At 24.6% G+C, this 21165-nt stretch overlaps 1 protein-coding gene across 5 annotated transcripts in view; it reads left to right on the forward strand.

The window, feature by feature from the left end:
- LOC135928988 (uncharacterized) overlaps positions 1-20839 on the forward strand; it is a 52932-nt gene extending 32093 nt beyond the window's left edge. For 2 of the 5 annotated variants that reach the window (XM_065465468.1, XM_065465470.1), the window contains exons 10-22: positions 808-1002; positions 6253-6754; positions 10251-10362; positions 12246-12386; positions 12500-12615; positions 13598-13714; positions 13762-13829; positions 13944-14006; positions 15737-16133; positions 16623-16768; positions 19699-19801; positions 19870-19927; positions 20170-20839. In XM_065465468.1, coding sequence (XP_065321540.1) covers positions 808-1002; positions 6253-6754; positions 10251-10362; positions 12246-12386; positions 12500-12615; positions 13598-13714; positions 13762-13829; positions 13944-14006; positions 15737-16133; positions 16623-16768; positions 19699-19801; positions 19870-19927; positions 20170-20250 — 2099 coding nt within the window. In that variant the 3' untranslated portion in view covers positions 20251-20839. The remainder of the gene's footprint in view (positions 1-807; positions 1003-6252; positions 6755-10250; positions 10363-12245; positions 12387-12499; positions 12616-13597; positions 13715-13761; positions 13830-13943; positions 14007-15736; positions 16134-16622; positions 16769-19698; positions 19802-19869; positions 19928-20169) is intronic. The other 3 variants (XM_065465469.1, XM_065465471.1, XM_065465472.1) reach the window with 3 other exon arrangements.
- The last annotated feature ends 326 nt before the right edge of the window (positions 20840-21165 follow it).

Here is a 21165-nt window from a genome sequence, read left to right on the forward strand (position 1 = left end):
ATAATTCTTCTGGAGATGAAAATTTTGTGACAATACGCATTTTCCTGCTTTATTAAATTAAAAAAGTTGACCAAATTATCTGAAATTTATAGGAAATTTATTTTACTGGAATACATTTCCTATAAATCAGATCTTCACATTTAAAACAAATTATTTTACTATTTTACAAATTAAATTCCTTTATTTAGCACGTTTTTAGATAAATTTTTACTTTATCACAAATATATCCAGCTTATAAAATACCTATTTTATGAATTTAAATTTCATATAATTTTATTAGATATTATTAGGGATCAAAAAACTTTTTTTTTGTAACCGTTTTTGACGGGAAAAGAAACAAACGTTGTTTTTTCGTTTTTGTGTTAAAATGATAGTTATCTTGCTCTTTAAGAGTAGATTTCCATATAAACAAATATTTTTTAAAGCAAAAATTAATATTTAGGTTATTTTATCTTAGTATTATTTATTTTAATAAAATATTTATCTTTCTATAAAATATAATATATTATCTTATGATCGAAAAATCGAATTTAAAAAAACTGCAAATTTATTAAAAAAATTGTTAGGATAAATAAAAACAAACAATGATAAAATTGCAAATAAAAAATACACAAATATTCAAAGACTTTCCAAACAATAAAAAAACTAAAATAATAATTAAATAACTGAGTAATTAATTTTTTTAAAAAATTCGCAATCAAAATTTAAAAACTGCCCATATATAATAACTTCTCCTTGGAAATATAAGAATAAATATTATATTTTAAACAATATTGACAATATAATCTAAACACAAAAATATATTAGGTATAAACGCGGATAATTCAGCTCAAAAATCGGAGAAATTTGCTACCATGGCAACTCGAGCTAGGCTTGAATGTTTGAAAGATTTGTCATTAAACCATTCATCCAATGTTTGTATCAGCGACGTTGCCCAAAAAGAGCTGTTTACCAACAATGAGGAAATTGGCCCCACTTCAGCTAATTTTAACAACATATTTTGTGAGACCAATCTCGTATTTATTTTATATGATAGTTGGAGTGGTTTTGCGAATGTGTAGTTATATAATATTTTAAAATTTTGAAATATTTTGAGACCATTTATATTACCTCAGGATTGTAGAACGAATTATTTTATTTTACGAAAATGACCAACACAATTATAAAGATAGATCGAATACCAATAATACATTTAATCGATTACTATTTTAATTGGACTAATCTTTGTGCGTATATTTAGGTCTACAAATGAATTATCGATTATATTTATATTTTACGAATACGAATATATTTTCATTTGTATAATTTGGGGATGTACCAATAACACTTTTCGGAGGCCTATTCGATATTACCGATATTAAATTGACGTCGGCAGATAACTGATCCGTCATATTTAATTTTGTGCTCTGTAAACAATAATCGTTTTAATTTAATTTGAGTCGATTTTAAAAAACGGCTAACTCATTATCGAGAAAAATATTACGCAAGTCTGAATATTTGCTCATAGGTGGCACAAAGGTTTGAACATCTATTAGCTAAATCTCGAGGCTTAGTCAATACCATTTTTAAAAATCGGCTCAAACGGAGTGATTTTGCATCACTACATACATCTACTCATCTCATATACCATTTAATAGTATAATATCTATAATTTAACTATACCATAGTATAATTCATTTAATAATATTATAACAGTTATTGTTTATACTCATGAATCTAAAAGTATATAAAATATTTTTATTGATAAATCATTCATTTATATAATAACATTAATCTATTTACAAATAAATAGCAAACAAATATATTATGAAATTTGAAACAAATTCTAAAAATGAAGACGCTTTATTGGATCGGAAAATTTTACAATATTGGCCGATAACCTGTATTTTAAAAAGATGAAATATCGGCCCGATCCGATAAAAAATATCGTACATCCCTAGTATTATTCCAATTCCATGGAGTGCCTTTATTGGCACACCAAATTTTATATCATTAATAAATAATATTTTATTTTTACACCGTCTGTAAAAGTATGTATATTAATTATAACCTATATCAATATTTTGGTAAGAAAAGAGAAAATTTAGAAATATGAGCAAAAATTGAATATTTACCATGTGACGCATAAAAACGTCACGTTTTAAAACTATATAATTCTGCGCCACTCGTTTAAATAGAATTTTATATTTTAAGGGTATATGGAACTTAATGTCCTCAAATTTTTTAGAAATAGATTGATCCTTTTTTTTAGAAAAATAAATGCTAATCTAGTGGATTAAGTTAGGGGATTGTAGAGGGTTATTGAGCAAATTTGATAAATCCTAAGGAATTATCAGATAAAAATTCCTATGCAGATAAAATGGTATGCCGGAGAGCTTATTTTTCACAGAAATCATATTTAATATGCCAATAAGGCATTTTATCAATATAAAATTTTCTTTTGATATCATTTTCGATTTACAAAATTTTCGCCTGATTTTGTTGGACGCTACAAAAAACCTTAATTATAATTCTCATCACCCAACACACCTACCAATAACTTTTCAAACAACCAATAATATCAATATTTTATTTTTCCAACTTAAAACCAAAATTCACATAGTGATATTTTTATAAAAAAAATAAATTAAAAAACAAATATATATTGATGACGTTAAAAATATTATTCACAGTATGCAACTGCGATACGCCCACCCTTCATAAACCCAGTCTCCATATCCTCTAAGAAGTTTAAATTTATCGATTTTCCTTCGTCCTTTTTTAATATATAATTTTTACTCTATGTCCATTAAGACTCTTATATTTCACATTTATATAACCCCGTAATAAATCAATGGTTAAATATTAAATGTGCATTTGTAATCATATATATTAATAAATTGTTTAATTTTTATGAATTTAATAGATTTTGTATACATGACCCGATAAGCGTTTCTTTTTTTATTTTAATTTAAGGTCATTTTCAAATCAATGAACTTTGTTAAAAATACATATGTCATTGAACTCTTTTCCTCTCCTGATCTCTTTAATTAATATATGTGGTTAACAAATCCTTACAATACGAACCTGCCGAAATTAGACAAAAATATTTAAGGAGTAGTAGAAAGAAATTATATGTGGCTAACAAAACCTTACAATACGAACCTGCCGAAATTAGACAGAAATATTTAATGAATCGTAAAAAGAAAAACGAGCTAAGTACAAATTTACTTTTCAAACTACCAATTGATATATCTTATGAATCCACACCTTTTAAAATTTCCAAAAAAAATATCTATATTATCACAATCCTTTTTTTAAACATTTTATTTCAAAAAATATTTATTAATGCTAATTATAATCCAAAATTTAATATTAAGATCCATTTTTCACCGATCCGATCCGATATTGGTTCAAAAATCTGATACCGATCCGATATTTATATTGATTTTTCACCACCCCCCTTTGAACCAAATGTAATTAAGAAATTAATATTTTTTATACAAAAAATCGAATTATGCATAATTTAATTTTTTTATTTCTACAATAATTTAAATAAGTTTACAGATATTGGTAGTATTAAATGAATTTATCATTATTCCTCCCCTTGAAATTAATTTTTGTCTTATGTAAAATATTTCCATAATTCAGATATCATATTTAAAAAAATTTTTTTATTTAAAGTATAAATAATAAAATTGGCGTTATTATTTAAAAAGATTTAAAATAAATAAAACTTTGGGTGTTCCTTTCTATTTTTATAAAAATACTTTTAAAATATAAATCTATTTAAAAAAATAAATAAAATTTAAGGGGTGTTGTGAAAAAAATATTATTTAGAAAATATTATTAATGTAAAATAAATAAAATAACAAAAAAAAATCGGATCGGTTTTTACCAGGGTTGGCAAGTCGGTCAATTGACCAGTCAAATTCAGTCAATTGACCGGTCTATTGACCGGAGGAGTATTTGACCGGTCAAATACTGTCAAATACTCTAAAAAAATTAAAGGAAAAATAAATTAAAAATATGTTTAAAAGGAAAAAAATGTTTGCTTATTTTTTATGTCCACAATATCAAGAGGAGAACTCATTAGTAGTGAAATTAATGAAGTATGTGATATAATTCAAGAATTAGCTATTTTACAAGGAAGTGATGACCAAAATATTTTAAGTGATATAATTAATTTCAGAAGCAAAAACAGCATGTTTAATATAGCAAATTATGTGGAAATTAGTAATTTCCAGATACAATGAATTCCGACCTGTAGTTAATAGATTAAACTTTGTCTACCCTGCCCATCAAGACTAAGTTCTACTTCTTCTTTAGAAAGAAATAGGTCGATTTGGGTTAATATTCTAATAGAAATCGATTGAAGATCTAAGACATCAGGAAAATTGATTAAAAAATATTAAAGAAAATGATAATATTGAATATGAATCAGAACAAAACTCTGCTACAGATAGCTACACGTTAGTTATTGAATGACAATGAATTTAAAAAATTAATATTTTAGATTCATTTTACTATTATATTCAAAATAAAGTTAATATTAACTTAAAAAAACATATATTTGAATTTGACTACATTTGACCGTATTTGACCATATTTGACCTATCAAATACGTTTCGGTCAATCAGGTATCGGCCCGATTCAATATTTTTGGGAAACTGATTCAGAAATTATTACTACCCCAACCATGTTCAATGGTGCAAAAATTATTATTACCCCAACCATATCCAATGGTACACAAATTATTATTACCCCAACCATATCAAGTGGTTCCAAAAAATTTGATCACAATAATATATAACTCACTTATATATCATCAAATTCTAAAATAAACTCTTTTAAACCCATGTTATCACTTATTTTAATTCGCTCAATTAAGACAATTGAAAACCTTTTAAACCCATACTTTACTATCTTGTCGTTTAAGTTGCTCAGTATTTTAAAACAACTAAAAAAAAATTTTTTTTACAAATAAACATACTTATTGAATTTCACTCCTCTTCTTTCAAATGGAACCAAATTTTCCTTATATTTTTTTTTATCAAATTCAACATTAACTTTACTTTATCATTTCTAAATTCATAAAAATTTCTAATATAACATATGTTAATTAATAAATTTTAATTTTAAATTCATCTAATTTAATTCTATTAATATTTTTTCATTTAAATTGATACATTATTTATATCCAAATATTGTATTTAAATTTCTTTGTTTTATTTTTAGTTCATTTTTATGATATTAAATTTACTTGCTTACAACCTTCTTTAAAATAAGGTTAAAATTCATTTAACAATAATAATTGTCTTTTTAATTAATTTAATCATAAATATATATACCAACCTTCTTAATTTCTTTATGTTACCTCAATAACCCCCTTAAATAAATATATGTTGTTGAATATTAAATATATTTTTTTAAAGTATTTTCCATATATTTGTCTTTGAAAAATTTATTCTTAAATTATCTACCAACCTTATCATTACTTTTAAAATATTAAAATACAAAAATCCGTATACTAACAATTCAAAACCTATTTATTAACTGGCCTCAATCAGTACATTGCGCTATTATTTACCCTTAATTATAATTTTAAAGAAAATTAAATTAATATATATGTAAAAATATTTACTTACCTGTTTATTTAGATAAATCCACATCACTCCGAATAATTCTGATCCTGGGTCACGAGCAACACTGTCATGACCCAACATACCTACCAATAACTCACACAACCAATAATATAATTTTATTTTAAAAATAAATTAAAAAACAAATATATATTGATTGACGTTCATTAAAAAAATATTATTCGCAGTATGAAACTGCGACAAAATCAGATTTGTTTGATAACCAAAATATTTTGTGTTATAATTTATGACGTAGGAAATTTTTTGAAAAAGGGTGAGCGTTTGGCCATATTTCAATACAATGGGAACCCATCGCTTGTTTTGACAAAAATTTTCTTTGGCGGTTTTTAGTTATTTTTTGTTAATTACTATAAAATTTTTAAAAAAATTGAGGATGCTTCATACAAATATTAAATATAAAAAACTAACCTTTTTACTATAAGGATTTTAAAATGTGGCGTTTTTTTGCGCCACTCGGCATATACCTTTTCTTATATTATATAGCGGATGGAAATACTACGATATATATAGTATAATATATTATTATATAACTAGTCAACCATTATGGCTTGAAATAAACCCCAGCACATGATATAATTAAAATTTAATTTACTTTTTCATATTTACTTAGACAAACTCTCACTTATGGGTTCCGCTGTTATAAAGAAGCGTGATATCAAATTTATGATTAATAATAACAAATTCCCTCAACAGTTGAAACCTTATCTTGTTTCATCTGGAGCTCTTTACTGGCCTCTAAAGGGGGTTAAGAATTATTGCCTAAAGAAGAATAACAATGTCAAAAAAGTTAGCGAAATTACGGCAGATCGAAACAATGAAAATTATCATTTCGTGAATAAAAGTAATAATAGGGTTAATAGCGAAGGGGATAATAGGGTCCAAAAGCAGGGATCGGTAACCCATTTGATGGCTCTATCCAATGACGTGTGCTGCCTGTTAGAGGTTCACATTGATGCATTTAATCAAAATAATCGTATAACTTGCAATGTTTTTGAGAATTATGAAGATAACACTGACTCCAATAGTTTACTAAATATCGAGCATCCTAGGATAGTATTTGCAATACCAACGTGTAGCATAATTGGTTGGAAAATTCTTCTCGAAGATTGTAGGTTAGGAATGATTTAAAGTAATGATTTTTCTAAGGCCCATCTTAAACTAAGCGAAATGAATAAGAATGTTCTTTGTGAAATCGCAGCATCTATGAATTCAATGTAATTTGTAGACTTAACAAATTTTTATGTTTATTTTGACAGGCGAAATAAGGATAAATTTGCTTAGTTTGAAATGGGCATAAGAAAGTATCTTTTTTTTAAATTCTGATATTTTTTAATAGGTATTTAAACTTTTTGGTGTATTAACTAGAGCCCTGCAAATTTAATTTTTTTGTTGTGAGCAGGATTCTATTAATTTATTTAAGCCTAAACCCGAGCCAGCCCTTTATTTTTAATTGAAAATAATAAATTAACACATTTATGGAGTTGAAACTAGGTAGGGGTGGGACCAATACCAATATAATATTGGTTTACAATACCAATACCAATATAAACCAATATATATTTAAATATTGGTATTGCTTTTACAACCAATACCAATTACCTAAATATATTGGTTTTGATATATTGTTTAAATACAATTTTAACCAATACCAATATTAAAAATAACATAATTATTTGGGTTTATCGTGGAATCGTGATATTTTTTTTACTTTCATTGCAAAAACTGATTACATCTGTTATTTCTTCCAAATACTACTGTATCAATATTTCTGTTATTTATAATTATAGTTTATTTTTATTATGGAAGTAAATTTTTTACATGATATCTATCAATTTTATCTATTTATTTAGGATATTATAATAAATGAAGACCAAATAGAGTTAATAAATATAGATGCTGTTGGTACTAATAATAATAGCGATAAAAAACAAGAAGAATTATCAATATCTAATAAAAGACGAAATTCAGCAAAAATCTGGGAATTTTATACTACTTGTGATAATAAAAAAAAGGCAATTTGTAATAAATGTAAAAAAAAATATCACTTCCCAATTTTGGAACCTCGGGATTATGGACACATCTTAAATCCATCCACCCAACATTATATAAGAAATGTGAGCAAATAAATATTGGCAGTAAAAAAAATTAAGACAATAAAATCATTTTTACTTAATAATATAAATAATTAAGACAATAAAATCATTTTTACTTAATAATATAAATAATAAAGCTAATTTAAAAGTTGAGTATATCACTTTTAAAAATTTAATAGCATATTGTAACCCTTCACTAACATTAGTTTCTAGAAAAACACTAAAAATAGAAATTATGAAACTTTATCATAGTTCTTTATCAATTTAAAATCTGTACTTTCTAACATTACATCTAAATTTTCCTTAACAATGGACATTTGGTCCTACCCAAATAAAATACCCTTTATGGGCATAACAATTCATTATATTGATAATGATTTTAAATTAAATAATCATTTATTAGATTTTATTCCTTTTAAAATTCTGTATTAAAAGTAAAATTTGAAATTGATTTTTTTTGCATTACATTAGACAATGCAAGTAATAATTTAGCATTTCTAAAAATTTTAAAACAAAAAGATAATTTTGATAATGTGTGCTAATGCTTTTGCCATAATATACATTTGGCTGTCATGGCTGCATTGGAACCCTTAAATACAACTTTAAAAAAAATAAGAAATTTTTTAAAAATTTTTAAACTTTCTATATCTAAATTTAATAAACTCGAAAAAATATATCTTGAAAAAATCCACACTTAAAATTTTCTCACCCAATTTTGGATATACCAACACGTTGGAATTCAACATACCAAATGCTTGAAAGAGCAATATTGCTCAAACCCTATTTGACAACATATACCAATCATTTACAAAATACCAATCAAGAAAACTATATTAGTGCCTTAGCCTGGAATAATATAGAAATATACCGAGAATTTCTGGAACCATTTAATTTTGCTACAGAGATGGCCTCATGTGCTAATACTCCAACAATTTCAACAATTATTCCTTTATATTTCAGTATTTTTGAGCATGTGGAGAGTTATAATAATAATCCTAATGCTATTTTAAAGACAGCTTCTTTAGCTGCCTTAACAAAACTTAATAAATACTATAATTATAATAAACACCTCTTTATTATTTCAACAATGATTGACCCAAGATTTAAACTATCAAGTCATTTATTAAAGCATAATAATATGGAAACTCTTATTGGATATCTTACTAATGAATACAATATTTATAAAATAAATAATAACAATTCAGCGGAACTTACAAATGAAGCACAAAATAACAAAAAATTATCCTTTTATGACAAAATTTATCAGGTGAAACCTCATAATAATGTCAACTTAGAAATAGTAAATACGTAGATGAAGCCACAATTTCCAATGATACAAATCCATTAGATTGGTGGAAATTAAATAAAAATAGATATCCAGTATTATCAAAAACTGCCAGAGATTATCTAACAATTCCGGCCACCTCATCTAGCTCTGAAAGGGCATTTTCAGAAGGACGGTATGTTATAACAGACCAACGTTGTTCACTAGATGAGCATACTATACAAGCTTGCCTGTGCCTAAAAAGTTGGATTCGCATGCAAGATTCTTCTTAAATACATAAAATTATTTCCTCTTCTTATATTAAAATTATATCATTCTTTTGCATTATATTTTGTATAAATAGACAGTTATGTTACATTTTTAGTTTACTTATTTTACTATGTTCTTTGTGATAAATAAAATGGTTCAAAATCAATACGTTTATTATTGTTGATACAAAAAATACATGATTAAATCAAAATTTTTTATATTCACATCACCTAATAAATTCCTAGTTTAAAAAAAGAATTTGAATTCAGTAAAATTTTGAGAGTTGGTTCTTAGCCCTGTTTTTATGGTATCATGATTTTTTTTCCCATCTTTATTTAAAATTAGAAATTAAAGGTTTTATAATCACTATTTCTATTCTTTTAATTGGTAATTTGAATTTAAACCAATACCAATATAAACCAATAGCAATACCAATACAAGAAATAGAAAATATTGTTTAAACCAATACCAATATTTTAGACCCAATACCAATACAATATTTTGTTAATATTGGGTTTTTACTATTGGTTCCCAGCCCTAAAACTAGGGCGATGTACTAATAAAATTAAAAATTTTAAAATTGCTTTCTCCTAAATCCCTGAGAATATTCCGATTATGGATTTAATATTATTTATTTTAAAATTCACTTTAGTCAATATAAAAGACAATATTTATTTTATAACGTTCTACTCCCTAAAAAAAATTAATTTTAATACTCCAATTATTATTTTATTATAATTAAATAAGAGGCAAAATGATCAATTGTATTTTTTACCAGGCCCAACTTTTTAGATATTTCTTAAGGCCGTTACGATTTGCAGTCTCTAATTTTTAATTTATAGGTTCCAAAATTATATAGGGCTCTATTGTTAATATTTGTTATTTTCTATGAATTTTTTAACTATTTTCAATTTACACAATATTATTTTTTCAAAAAGATAAAAAATATTATGTGTTTTCTTTATATTTATTATTTTTAAGCCTCACAATATACTTTAACGAAGGCAACTCTGTTGTTGTTTATTATGACGAAAAAGTTATAAATATTGGTCATATATCTCAAAGATTAAAACAGATATCCCTTGGAAAACAAGTGAGTTTTACTATGAATGTTTATTATTTTCAATATGCTAAATGATGAAATCTTTATATAGGAAGTTCAGATTTATTTGATAAAAAAATGTGTTTCATAATATAATTTTTTAAAACCTTTCTTTTGATTGAAATAAAAAGTGTCAATTATAAAGTTGATAATACCTTTCAATGTCGGTCGTAGGAAACGACCGACAATTTTGTCTAAAAGCTATCCTGGGAATTTTAATTCCAAATATATCAGCCATATCCTGAATCTTTTTAAATATTTTGCTATTTGTTCATTATTCCTTAGTTAATAAATATCTTGTAAAATTTCAAGTACATATTAATTTCGGTTCACCCCTCCCCCTTCCCCCATTTAAATAACACACATCTTGTTTTTATTGCACACCCAACAAAGATATGCATAATTAAATAAATAAAATATATAAATCTTGTGGAAACTAAAAAATATGGCCCTTTCTTATGATAGAAATGAGCATCCTTTTACCTTTTATATTTTATCATCAAAAGCGTCAAAGATTGAGTAATAAAAGTCAAGAAATTTATCATTTAAGCTAAATTTATTAATATTGCTTAAGTATTTGTTTTTATTCGAATGAAAAGATTATAGATGTTATTAATATAAAAATTTGTTTTAATATTATATTAATAAATCCATAAAATCTTATTTATGTGACAGAGTAAAGAGAAATTTTTTGTAAAATATTTTATAATAAATCTATTTTAGGAGAATGAGAAATACTTAATTTTATCTAGGGCTGCACTTGGGAAAGATTTAAAAATTCTATTAGCAATGATGAAGCCATTAGCCTAGTCATTGTTAAGGGGTATTAGGGCGCCCCCCCCCTCATAAAATTTATTGGAGATTTGTAGGTCTAATTAGGCTGTATTAGATTATAAAAATAATTTTGGGTTTTCACTTTTTTTATGTAAAAAGGCTTATTTTCTAAAAATTTTGAATTATAGTCGTTATTTTAAAAAATAATTATAACTTTTACTAATTTTTCAGATTCTTGTTTTGTAGGGAGAATTAGTTTAAAATGATATTTACGAGAACGGACAAATTTTCGGAAAAAGATTTCCCCTGTTCGCTTGATATCTTTCAACTCCCTGACCCACTAGCTGTAATTTAAATAATGATTTTTTCATTACCGACAAATAGATCTTCATTAAAACGAGTTTTTCATTTGTAACTGAAAACTATAAATAAAGTTACCCCTGATCCGAATGTTAGCCTGTTAGAATTTGAGTGGATGAACTCTGATTCAGTTATATTAATTAACCATTTTTTTCTTCAAGACTTCTCCTTGTGACATTTTGATTTTACATTCGGGAATCTTTAATATTTAAATAAATTTTTTTAGTTAGATGGCTGCCAAACTAAAAAAATACGCAACATATTTTAATTATATAAAATCATGATATAACACTATTAACCAATTAAATTATAGGCTTCCAGAAAACCCTATTCAATTTAAAAATCCTAGATACTTGAATATTTGATCATCATTTAATCTTAAATTTTTTTACCTTTAGTTTTAGTTTTTTCTAGTTATTTGATATAAAAACCTTTAATGTATTTAAAATTGACTTTTTAAATAAAAAAAATCGATTTTTTAAAATTTAAATTAACCAAACATTACAGTTGGGTATTATCTTACAACCAGTGATTTATGTTTAAAATTCTATAAAATTTAATAATAAATCTAATCATTATTTTCGATTATCGATGTTTAATTATGAATTTATAAAATTTCCACGTTCAAAGTTTATAAAAATTTTAATCATGATTTATGAATGTTTATGGAATAATCAAAGTTATATAATTTTTATTATGTTATATAAAATTTTGAATAAAAGAAATTTGTTATATTTTAGGTCTCTTTTTTTGAGATACAAAAGGATAACAAGGAATCTCAATTAGGTTTTTATATCGAGAAAGGCGGCTACATTACGGATATAGAAATGGGCGGTCTAGCATGGAATATGGGGCTGCGTAAAGGGTTCAGAATTGTTGAAGTTATATCATTATATTAATTTGTTTAAAATGAATTAAATTAATATTACATATTTTCATTTAATGTTCTGTAACGGATTATAAATTAATGATGACTATTTGTTAAATTTTAAAGATTTGTGACAAGTTCGTAGTTACAATGAAATTAAACAGAATACTAAACTTGCTTAAAAAGATGAAGATAATAAAAATAGTAGCTATACCTCCTTTAGCAGATGGTACCGCGATAAAGTGAGTTTTATGTGAATAATCGCTATATTTTATTATTTAATAACGAATCACCACATAACTTATATAATCGAATATTTAAATCGTACCCCCTTAGAATATCCTTATTTTTTATATTTTGCTTGGTATAATTTTTACTCCACTTTGATGAAAATAAATTCTTATCCTTAATAATACTTAAATTTGAAAGGCTATGTTTTGTGTTGATAATTTTTTTTTATAAAAAAATTACACCACATAATGCGTTCCAAATAATTTTATCTAATCGTAATCCAGATATGATTGAGTCATAGCAAATGATTTAATTTTTGTTACACCTACATTTATTACGTGATATTAATTTAAACAGTGAAAAGTTCATCAAATTTTTTTACAGGGTGCAAAAATAGCACATTTGAAATTTTTAACACCCAAAATTTTGGATAAAAAAATGAAGAATTTTAAAAATCACTAAAATTTTGAGCAAAATTTTATCACCTCTCAAAAATCGTTCTTGCATAATTTGTTTTAAGGAATCATTAATGGCTAACTGTAGGTATGCCCTGCATAATATAATAAGAATGACTCCGAAAAAATGTTTTCAATAATTAAAATGAAAAAATAAAAATATCGAACCCTACATTCAATGAACTGTTCAGGCTAACTAAATCTCCAAGGTCGGGGTTCTCGGCCTTTAATTAAAATTTAATCATTTCTCTATTGTATATATGGAAACGTTTTGCCTAAATGGAAATAATACCTTAGGAATGCTGACTTTTGTCCCTCCCCTTCCAACAATGTCACTTAAATTTGAGTACTTTACTCATTTTCCCCACCCCATCCTCTCAGGGTCTATATCGCAATCTTTTTAAAGGTAGATATAATATAAGAATAATCGAAATTGTTTCCTTTTTTCTTTTTGGATATCGTTGAACTTACAAAATATATTTTTTTGGAATAAATATTTAATATTTATCTAAAATATATAATTTTAATTAACAAATAGGTCATGCCAAAATTTAACGTGTAATTTATCCCCTTTGCATTCCAGATGTATAAGGTTAAATTTTGAAGATGCAGGTTATATGATGGACAATCTAAGTCAAAACTCAATAACAATTCAGTAAATGAAATATATAAAAAATTTATTATAAATGTTTATAATGATAGAAATCAAAACATTCCAGATGCATATGAAAATCTAGCAATTGATCCAGTTACCCTCAAATTTGATAAATGTAATAATTAATTTTCATATAAATATATCGTGCATAGTACATCATAGAATGCAGAATGTCAAACCATTACAGTTTCATTTCTGTTCTTAGTTTTAAATTTTATAATCATTTTAGTCCTTTCCGGTTATTTGAAACAAATTTATATCGCAGTTCGTTCCGGTTTGGAAATTCATATCGGTTAGTTTCGGTTTTTATAATTTTTCTTTTTCGATTAATCATGTTATATTTTTTAATTGACCCATTAAAAAAAAATAGAAAAATTAGAAGTAGAGAAAATTAGTGGAATGAATTTCTTAATTTTATTATAAAATATGACTAATAAATAACAAATTAAGTTACAGAAACATCACACTTTTTCCAGCCTATGAAAAAATATTTTTAAATATTATTTTTATAGTTTAACTAAGAATATAAAAATTCGCTCGAAAAAACAATATAAATAGAAAATCTTAACTGTTGCATATCTGCAATGTTGACCATCATTAAGGCTAAAAATAATATAATTTATATATATGTAGTGCTGTAAAGTAACATTATTACTAACGGCATTACCTTTTTGAAAAAAGTATTAACAAATAATTTTAAATTTTTAAAATAAGTTTTAATATTTAAAATAAGTTTTAATATTTACCAATAATTAATATATATATAATAAATTTTGAATAATATGAAAAAAAATAAATTATACGAATAATTCGATCGAATAATGGATAAAAAATTATTGAACAAATAATATATTTTCCTTATTCGCAATAATTTTGTTATTCATATTCGTAAAATACGAATTGAATCTGATCTAATAACGAATAGTTCGTTTATGTATTATAGGTATATAAAGTAATTTCACAATCAATATCTATAGCGGCTGAGGCAAAGATATTACTAAAAACATCGATTTTATTTGTATTATATTATAACCATGTTTGTTTGGGAGTGACGATCCAAATAATAAAAATGCAAAAAACCTTTCTTTTAAACTCTTAAAACGCGTATTTTAAAAATATTTATTAAAAAAATGTTTAATTATTATGACAATTGTTGTCTTATATATATAGCAATTTTATTAATATGGTAATTCTTAAACCGATTTTCAAGTCAAATAATTTTTTGATCAATTGTTTGATTAACTAATACCATTTTCATGTAATATTTAGTAAAATATTTAATTTTTTTTTATAATTTATAATTAAATTAACTTGATTTATTTTCATATTTTTGATCAATATTATTTTAAATGAAAGGTGATATTAAAATATTTATCAATTGTTTTTAGTTTGTCTCAAAACTGATATGACGGAATAATTGAAATTTTTAAGATCAAAATAAAATAAAAAAATATGGTAATTGAAAGTAGAATTTAAGATTTTTGAGTAATGTTCATGCGAGAGGATAATTTTCATTAGATCTGCAAATTACATTAAATCTTCAAGTTAAAATTAATAGGTTTACAAACCGCTTAACTGTTTTATTTATTGTTTGCTTCATTTCAGCTATATATAACAAAAATAATAATCTAATTCTAATATTGATATCACAAGCAAAATTATTATAATAAGTGATTAACCATGATATTTCTTTAGCCATATAAATTCAAATCCAGTAGATCATAAAAGTCCCATTAATATATCGTTAATTATCAATCTATGGTTAAATATGGCATAGTTAATATTTAACTCATAACACAACTAATGAATAATCGAGTAAATTATCAAATATAAATATTATTAACTGATGTAATTGCTGTCAATTTTCAATTATAGTATTTGAGACATCTTTGGGGTGGGTTATTTTGAAAGGATTATTTTATGAATGATCAATTTATATACTAAATTATAACGATTAAATAGAAAGAATATATGCATATAATTTGTGTATAAAATTTTACATTCCCATAAAAAAATTTCCAGCAGATACTCCATTATCAACAGCCTTTAAACCAATAAAACATTCACCTTTGCAAAAATGCATCTCTAGTATTTGCCCACACCCATCATTTGCTGTACCTAACCTTAATAATTTAGGTCATAGAAATTCTATGGACTCTTGCATCATTAGTTCCGAATACAGCTCTTTAAATTGCAATAATAACAACAATAAAAAGCTTACACCGATAGGAAGTGAAAAAATGGTCAAAATGACCAATAACCAACGATACAATACCTTCCCCGACAAATCATTAATCTCTTTGAGGGATTTTACCAATGGATCTGGATTGTTAAATTTGGAAGGACACCTTCGGAAATTGATTGATTTTGATGAGACCCCCACTTTGGATAAATCAGCTTGTTTATTACAAAAGCCATTGTAATAAAATGTTTTGTGATAATAATTACATTTTTCTTTGTTGTAAGTTTGAGTATAAGTTATAAAGGTTGTGTAACGATGAGAGGGGCTACAGTAATTTAGTTTGTTTTTAGGGTTAAATGGCTGAGTCGAGTTGGAAAGGATTAGAAGAATTCTATGATAGATTAAACAATAAAAATTTTTGCTTAAGTTTAATTGTACCTGAGGTAATTTAAGCCAAAAATTTTGAAAATCATGTACGGCTTAAAAATTAAAATTAATATTGGTTCTTTTTTTGTAATAAAACGATAATTGGTATATTCTTTTATGATTAGGACCAAGCTATTTTTTTATTACACATAAAATATCTGTTTAATATAGATTTTTGAGCCTAACTTAAAAATAAATACCAAGAGATAAAAAAAAATTGAGCAAGGAATGTTGGCTACAACCACGATTACTCAATGCGACTTCTTTTAAATTATTAATTGAAACGAATATATTATATAGCTTATCAAAAAAACCATTACCCGATTCAACTGTAACTTCTCAATATAATCACAAAATTGACGTCACAAACTCAGTTCTAAAGAATGTCAGTTGGGAGGAGCAAGATTGGAATTCTTTGGTTGAAACTACGACTAATGCTATTAAAAGTTAAATTAATTGTGATTTAAAATATTTCAGAAATAGTATTTTTATTTTATGAATTATTACATTCTACTCTATGAATAATTTATGTATAAAATTTTTTGAATACCACCTTGATCAATGGTGGGTTAAATTTTTTATTAGTCAAAAGGGCTCGGAAGTAAAACTTAAATAACTCTTAATTTTTTGTTTATTATTTATGGATCCTTTCTAATAAATAGAATTTACAATAGTTGAATGAGAAAATTTCAATATGCTATCAAACCGACATGGTTATCCGGGCTAATTATTTCGACCAGTGATCATTCTCATAGTCAGAAAATACAATTTTTTTACATTCTACTTGCTGGGCTGTGGTTTCTTTTCAGGCAGCGTCTGAATTATATATCGATTAGTGACTTTTTAAAATGTTTCGTTTTTATCGGTTTAATATATAATCCTGATTAGATATGAAATTCTAAATATAAGAGAGGTGTTAAAAGTAGGATGTTTAAATAAATGATACAGAGAGATATTACCTACAAAAGACATATTAAAACCTGTTCAACTGGATTTATTTTTTAACAATTAATTATGACATTAGTATAATAAATGGAATAATTTTATGAAAAGGAAAATTTGACGGCATAACACGTTTTTCTAATATAATAAATAAATACATCAACCAGATTGGGGTTAAGGTATAAAAAAAATGATAAGGCAAGTGGGATAGGTCAAATGACTTTGGTTGGCCTATATAGGCATCCTCATACGACAAAATTAAAAAGTTAGTTATGCAAGCAATGATTTCACATTTTTATATGGTTCCGAGACTTATATAAGGAAAAATACAAGAGTGCAAGTTTTGAAAGGCAGAGATGAAGATGTTGAGTCGAATAATCAGATGCTAGTAAGGAGCAGCATACAAGAGAAAAGCGAATTAAAAGAATTAGCAGCTTCCATCAGCACAAAGCTAGTTTTAAATATAAACTAAGATTCTTTGAACTTAGAATATAAGGAAGAAAGATTATTTATCACAGTGGCGTATCCAGGATTTTCTTATGGGGGGGGGGAGATTTTTTGGGGACTTCGCTCCCAAACCCCCTTTACCTGGCTATCGTCCTTTATGTTTTAGCTATTCTATTAAATTATTCATAATTTAATAATAATTATATTTTTAACTATTTGTTACTAATTCGTGCTTATGGATATTACAAGCCTATTTTTTATTATTTTAAGTTAGGTATATTATATTTAATAAAGTTTTTTTAAATGTAAAGTTGAAATAAAGTTTAATGTCATTTTTTTTATAAAATTTGTTTTAAAAACTACCCTCAGCCTAAATTCTCATACAATATAAGTAGAATATAATTTTTTATTGAAAATACTAATAGTAATGTGTATAAAATATTGACTAGAAAATAATTTAAAAAACAAGTTTTTTTAAATTTCTTATCAAATATAATATTATACAAAAATTTTATTAAATACTATAATTATAATGTGATTTTTAATTTTCATGGGAATGTTGCCAATTCATCAAGAATTTCGTTTGTCGTTGGAACCAAATCTCTGTGGATATTTAACAGAGCCAACCCATTTAGCCGAGATTCGGAAGTAGTACTTCGTAAATATGTTTTCATCTCAAGTTGGAAAAAGTCTTCATTCGTACATGTTGTAATAGGCAAACATGCAAGAATATAAAACAATTTCAAAATATTATGAAATTGAGCCAAGGTTTCTTTACACCGATTGAGAGCATCAATAGCATGCTCAGGTAAAATAGCTAAACGTAGTAAATATTTAAATTAAACTACAATTCGAATTCGCTGATTAAATTTATTTCAGTATCTATATCATAGGAATAAAATTTTGCTAAATATCTTATTTTACCAATAGTGACATTAGAAAACGAAGAAGGATCTTTGGGTAATAAAACTTGAAGATTGCTAAAGACTTGTTTTTTATCTAAATACCGTACTTTTATTTGCGATGAAAAGGTATCTAAGAATGGGATGAAAATGGATATTTTATAATATTCTTCAGTTGAGCCAATATTTATTTTACATCTCAATAATTGCCTAGGTGCTAGACGAGGTTTAATTAGTGTTATATCATAAAATTTAGCCTTCGATTCAACGTCGAGATAAATATTATGAAAATATTCATCTACATTCATTCTTATTGTATCTTACCTGTTCATATATATTTTCCGCCATATCAATAACCTTAACCAAATCTAAATTTGATTTTTGTAAATTTCTACAAAGTAGTGAGCTATAAGAAAATAATTTATTGATGCAACTAGCAGCAATGATAAACTTATTGATCAATTTAATTTAATAATGATATCGCTTTTGACGACACATTACTTATTTTCATGCTCAGCCTTATTTAACTTTTGTATTTCTATTCTGTTCTACAAAATGGAAGTAAAAATGAAAAATATTTAAAAAAATAATAGATATTTATTAATAATTAAAAATACTTATTAATTCTAACTCACTAATAATTTTGAATTTAATTAAATAATTATATATAATATTAAAATAAATTACCGTTTGATTTCAATCTCTTTGACTAAAATTTTTCCATTTTATTAATATTTTTGAATAATGTTAATGTAAGGAAAGGAAATTTTAATAAAATTTATTTATAAAAATTAAGTTGTATGTAGGAAAATGGATATTCAAATATTTGTAAAATTTTGATGGGGAGGGGGGAGGTAAAATTTTTATTAGCTAAAAATGGTATTTATGAAACCAGTCAAATTTGCAATGGGAAATCCCCTCCCCCCCATTGGTTACGCGCCTGATTTATCATGATTGGTTTTATAAGCCAAATGAATTTTATCAAGGAAAATTTTATTAGATTTAACATGTAATACCATTTCTCGAAACATTGGAATATAATAAATTTTCTTACAATGAAATATTATACATTTTAATAAAAATAGTGTGCGAAGATAATCCCAAGTCAAGTAAAGGCACAAACTTTGATCGCGCAAATGAAATATACGACGATATAAATTTTAGTAATTTATTGTGTGATGAAAAAATGTAACTTAATTTTATTAATATTTTATTTTGATTTATAAATTGCTACTTTTTTATTTTATTTAATCTAGTAATATAATACAAAATTTGAAAAACAAATGCCAAAAATTAGAAATCAAATCCGAAAAAGTATTTTTATATTGCTTAACTTCTATAAACATTTAATTATTTATTATAAATATAATATTCTCCTTAATTTGAGCAAAATTAAATTGAAATAAAAGGGAAGGAAAATATTGTATATATTCGACCTCAAACTCTAAAATCCATAAAAAAATTTCCTTTGTGATGTAAAAAATAAAAAATTATGAATGTTATTGTCATGTTTATTAAATCGGTTTATTTTTAGCTCTTATATTTTTTAATATTAGGAATCTCAATTTATTAAAGCACTTATCAATGAAAACGAAAAATTAAAACGAAAATTGCTTGATCGATTGGAAGAAAAATGAACATTTTTGTCGCCCACAATGCATCAAAGAGTTGCAGAAATTGGCAACCAAAAATAATATTATATTTAAATCAAAATCTTCCTTTTAAAAATCTTATTCCAGCATTTATAAATAGCTGACATAAATAATTAAGTTTAATTAATTATAAAATATTATTAAATACGCTATTGTTATATTTTAGTTCTCAGGATTATTAAATTTATGTTCTCAATAACAATAAGATTAAGATTTTTATATGATAAATTTCATTACAAGTTGTATAATATGAGTTCTGACATGAATATTTAAATTTTTTTTCAAAAGTATCTTTATTGGTTATGTATGAGTATGATTTTACTGTTTAAAACATTTTTTTAAATAAAATATTAGGCTTCGATTTTTAATTACAACATAAACATTTATAAACATCATGCTAATTTTTAAGGTCGTTTTTTTACAACACTACAATGAATATGTTGTTAATATATATTTTTTAAATTTTTATTTATTTAACTAATTTTTTGTAAACTTATATTAAAATATATTTTAATAATTATATTTTTTTATATACCACACCACATGTATAAATAAATTTAATAATTATGATTGACACTTTTGAAATTTCTAACGTTTTATTCGGATTAACCTCTTTTAATAGAGTTCTGAGTAAAAAATATTAATATACTATAAACCTATTCAAAAACTAAATAATAACGAATACAAAAGAAATTATTTGTTTTGTTTGAATACGAATAAAGAATTATTTGAATAATTTGTTTTATTTGAATAATTGAATATTCGAATTATCCGGAATAATTATTATTTTTTTTAAATAGAATATAAATATTATTGTAGACCTAATTTACCGGTAGACTTAAGCAACTTTTCCAAATATTTAACCCTTTCAAATATTATATATAATAGACAATATTAGAG

This window comes from Gordionus sp. m RMFG-2023, chromosome 4 (genome assembly GCF_954871325.1).
Source record: "Gordionus sp. m RMFG-2023 chromosome 4, tfGorSpeb1-WG-v2, whole genome shotgun sequence".
NCBI classification, from domain to species: Eukaryota; Metazoa; Nematomorpha; class Gordioida; order Chordodea; family Parachordodidae; genus Gordionus; species Gordionus sp. m RMFG-2023.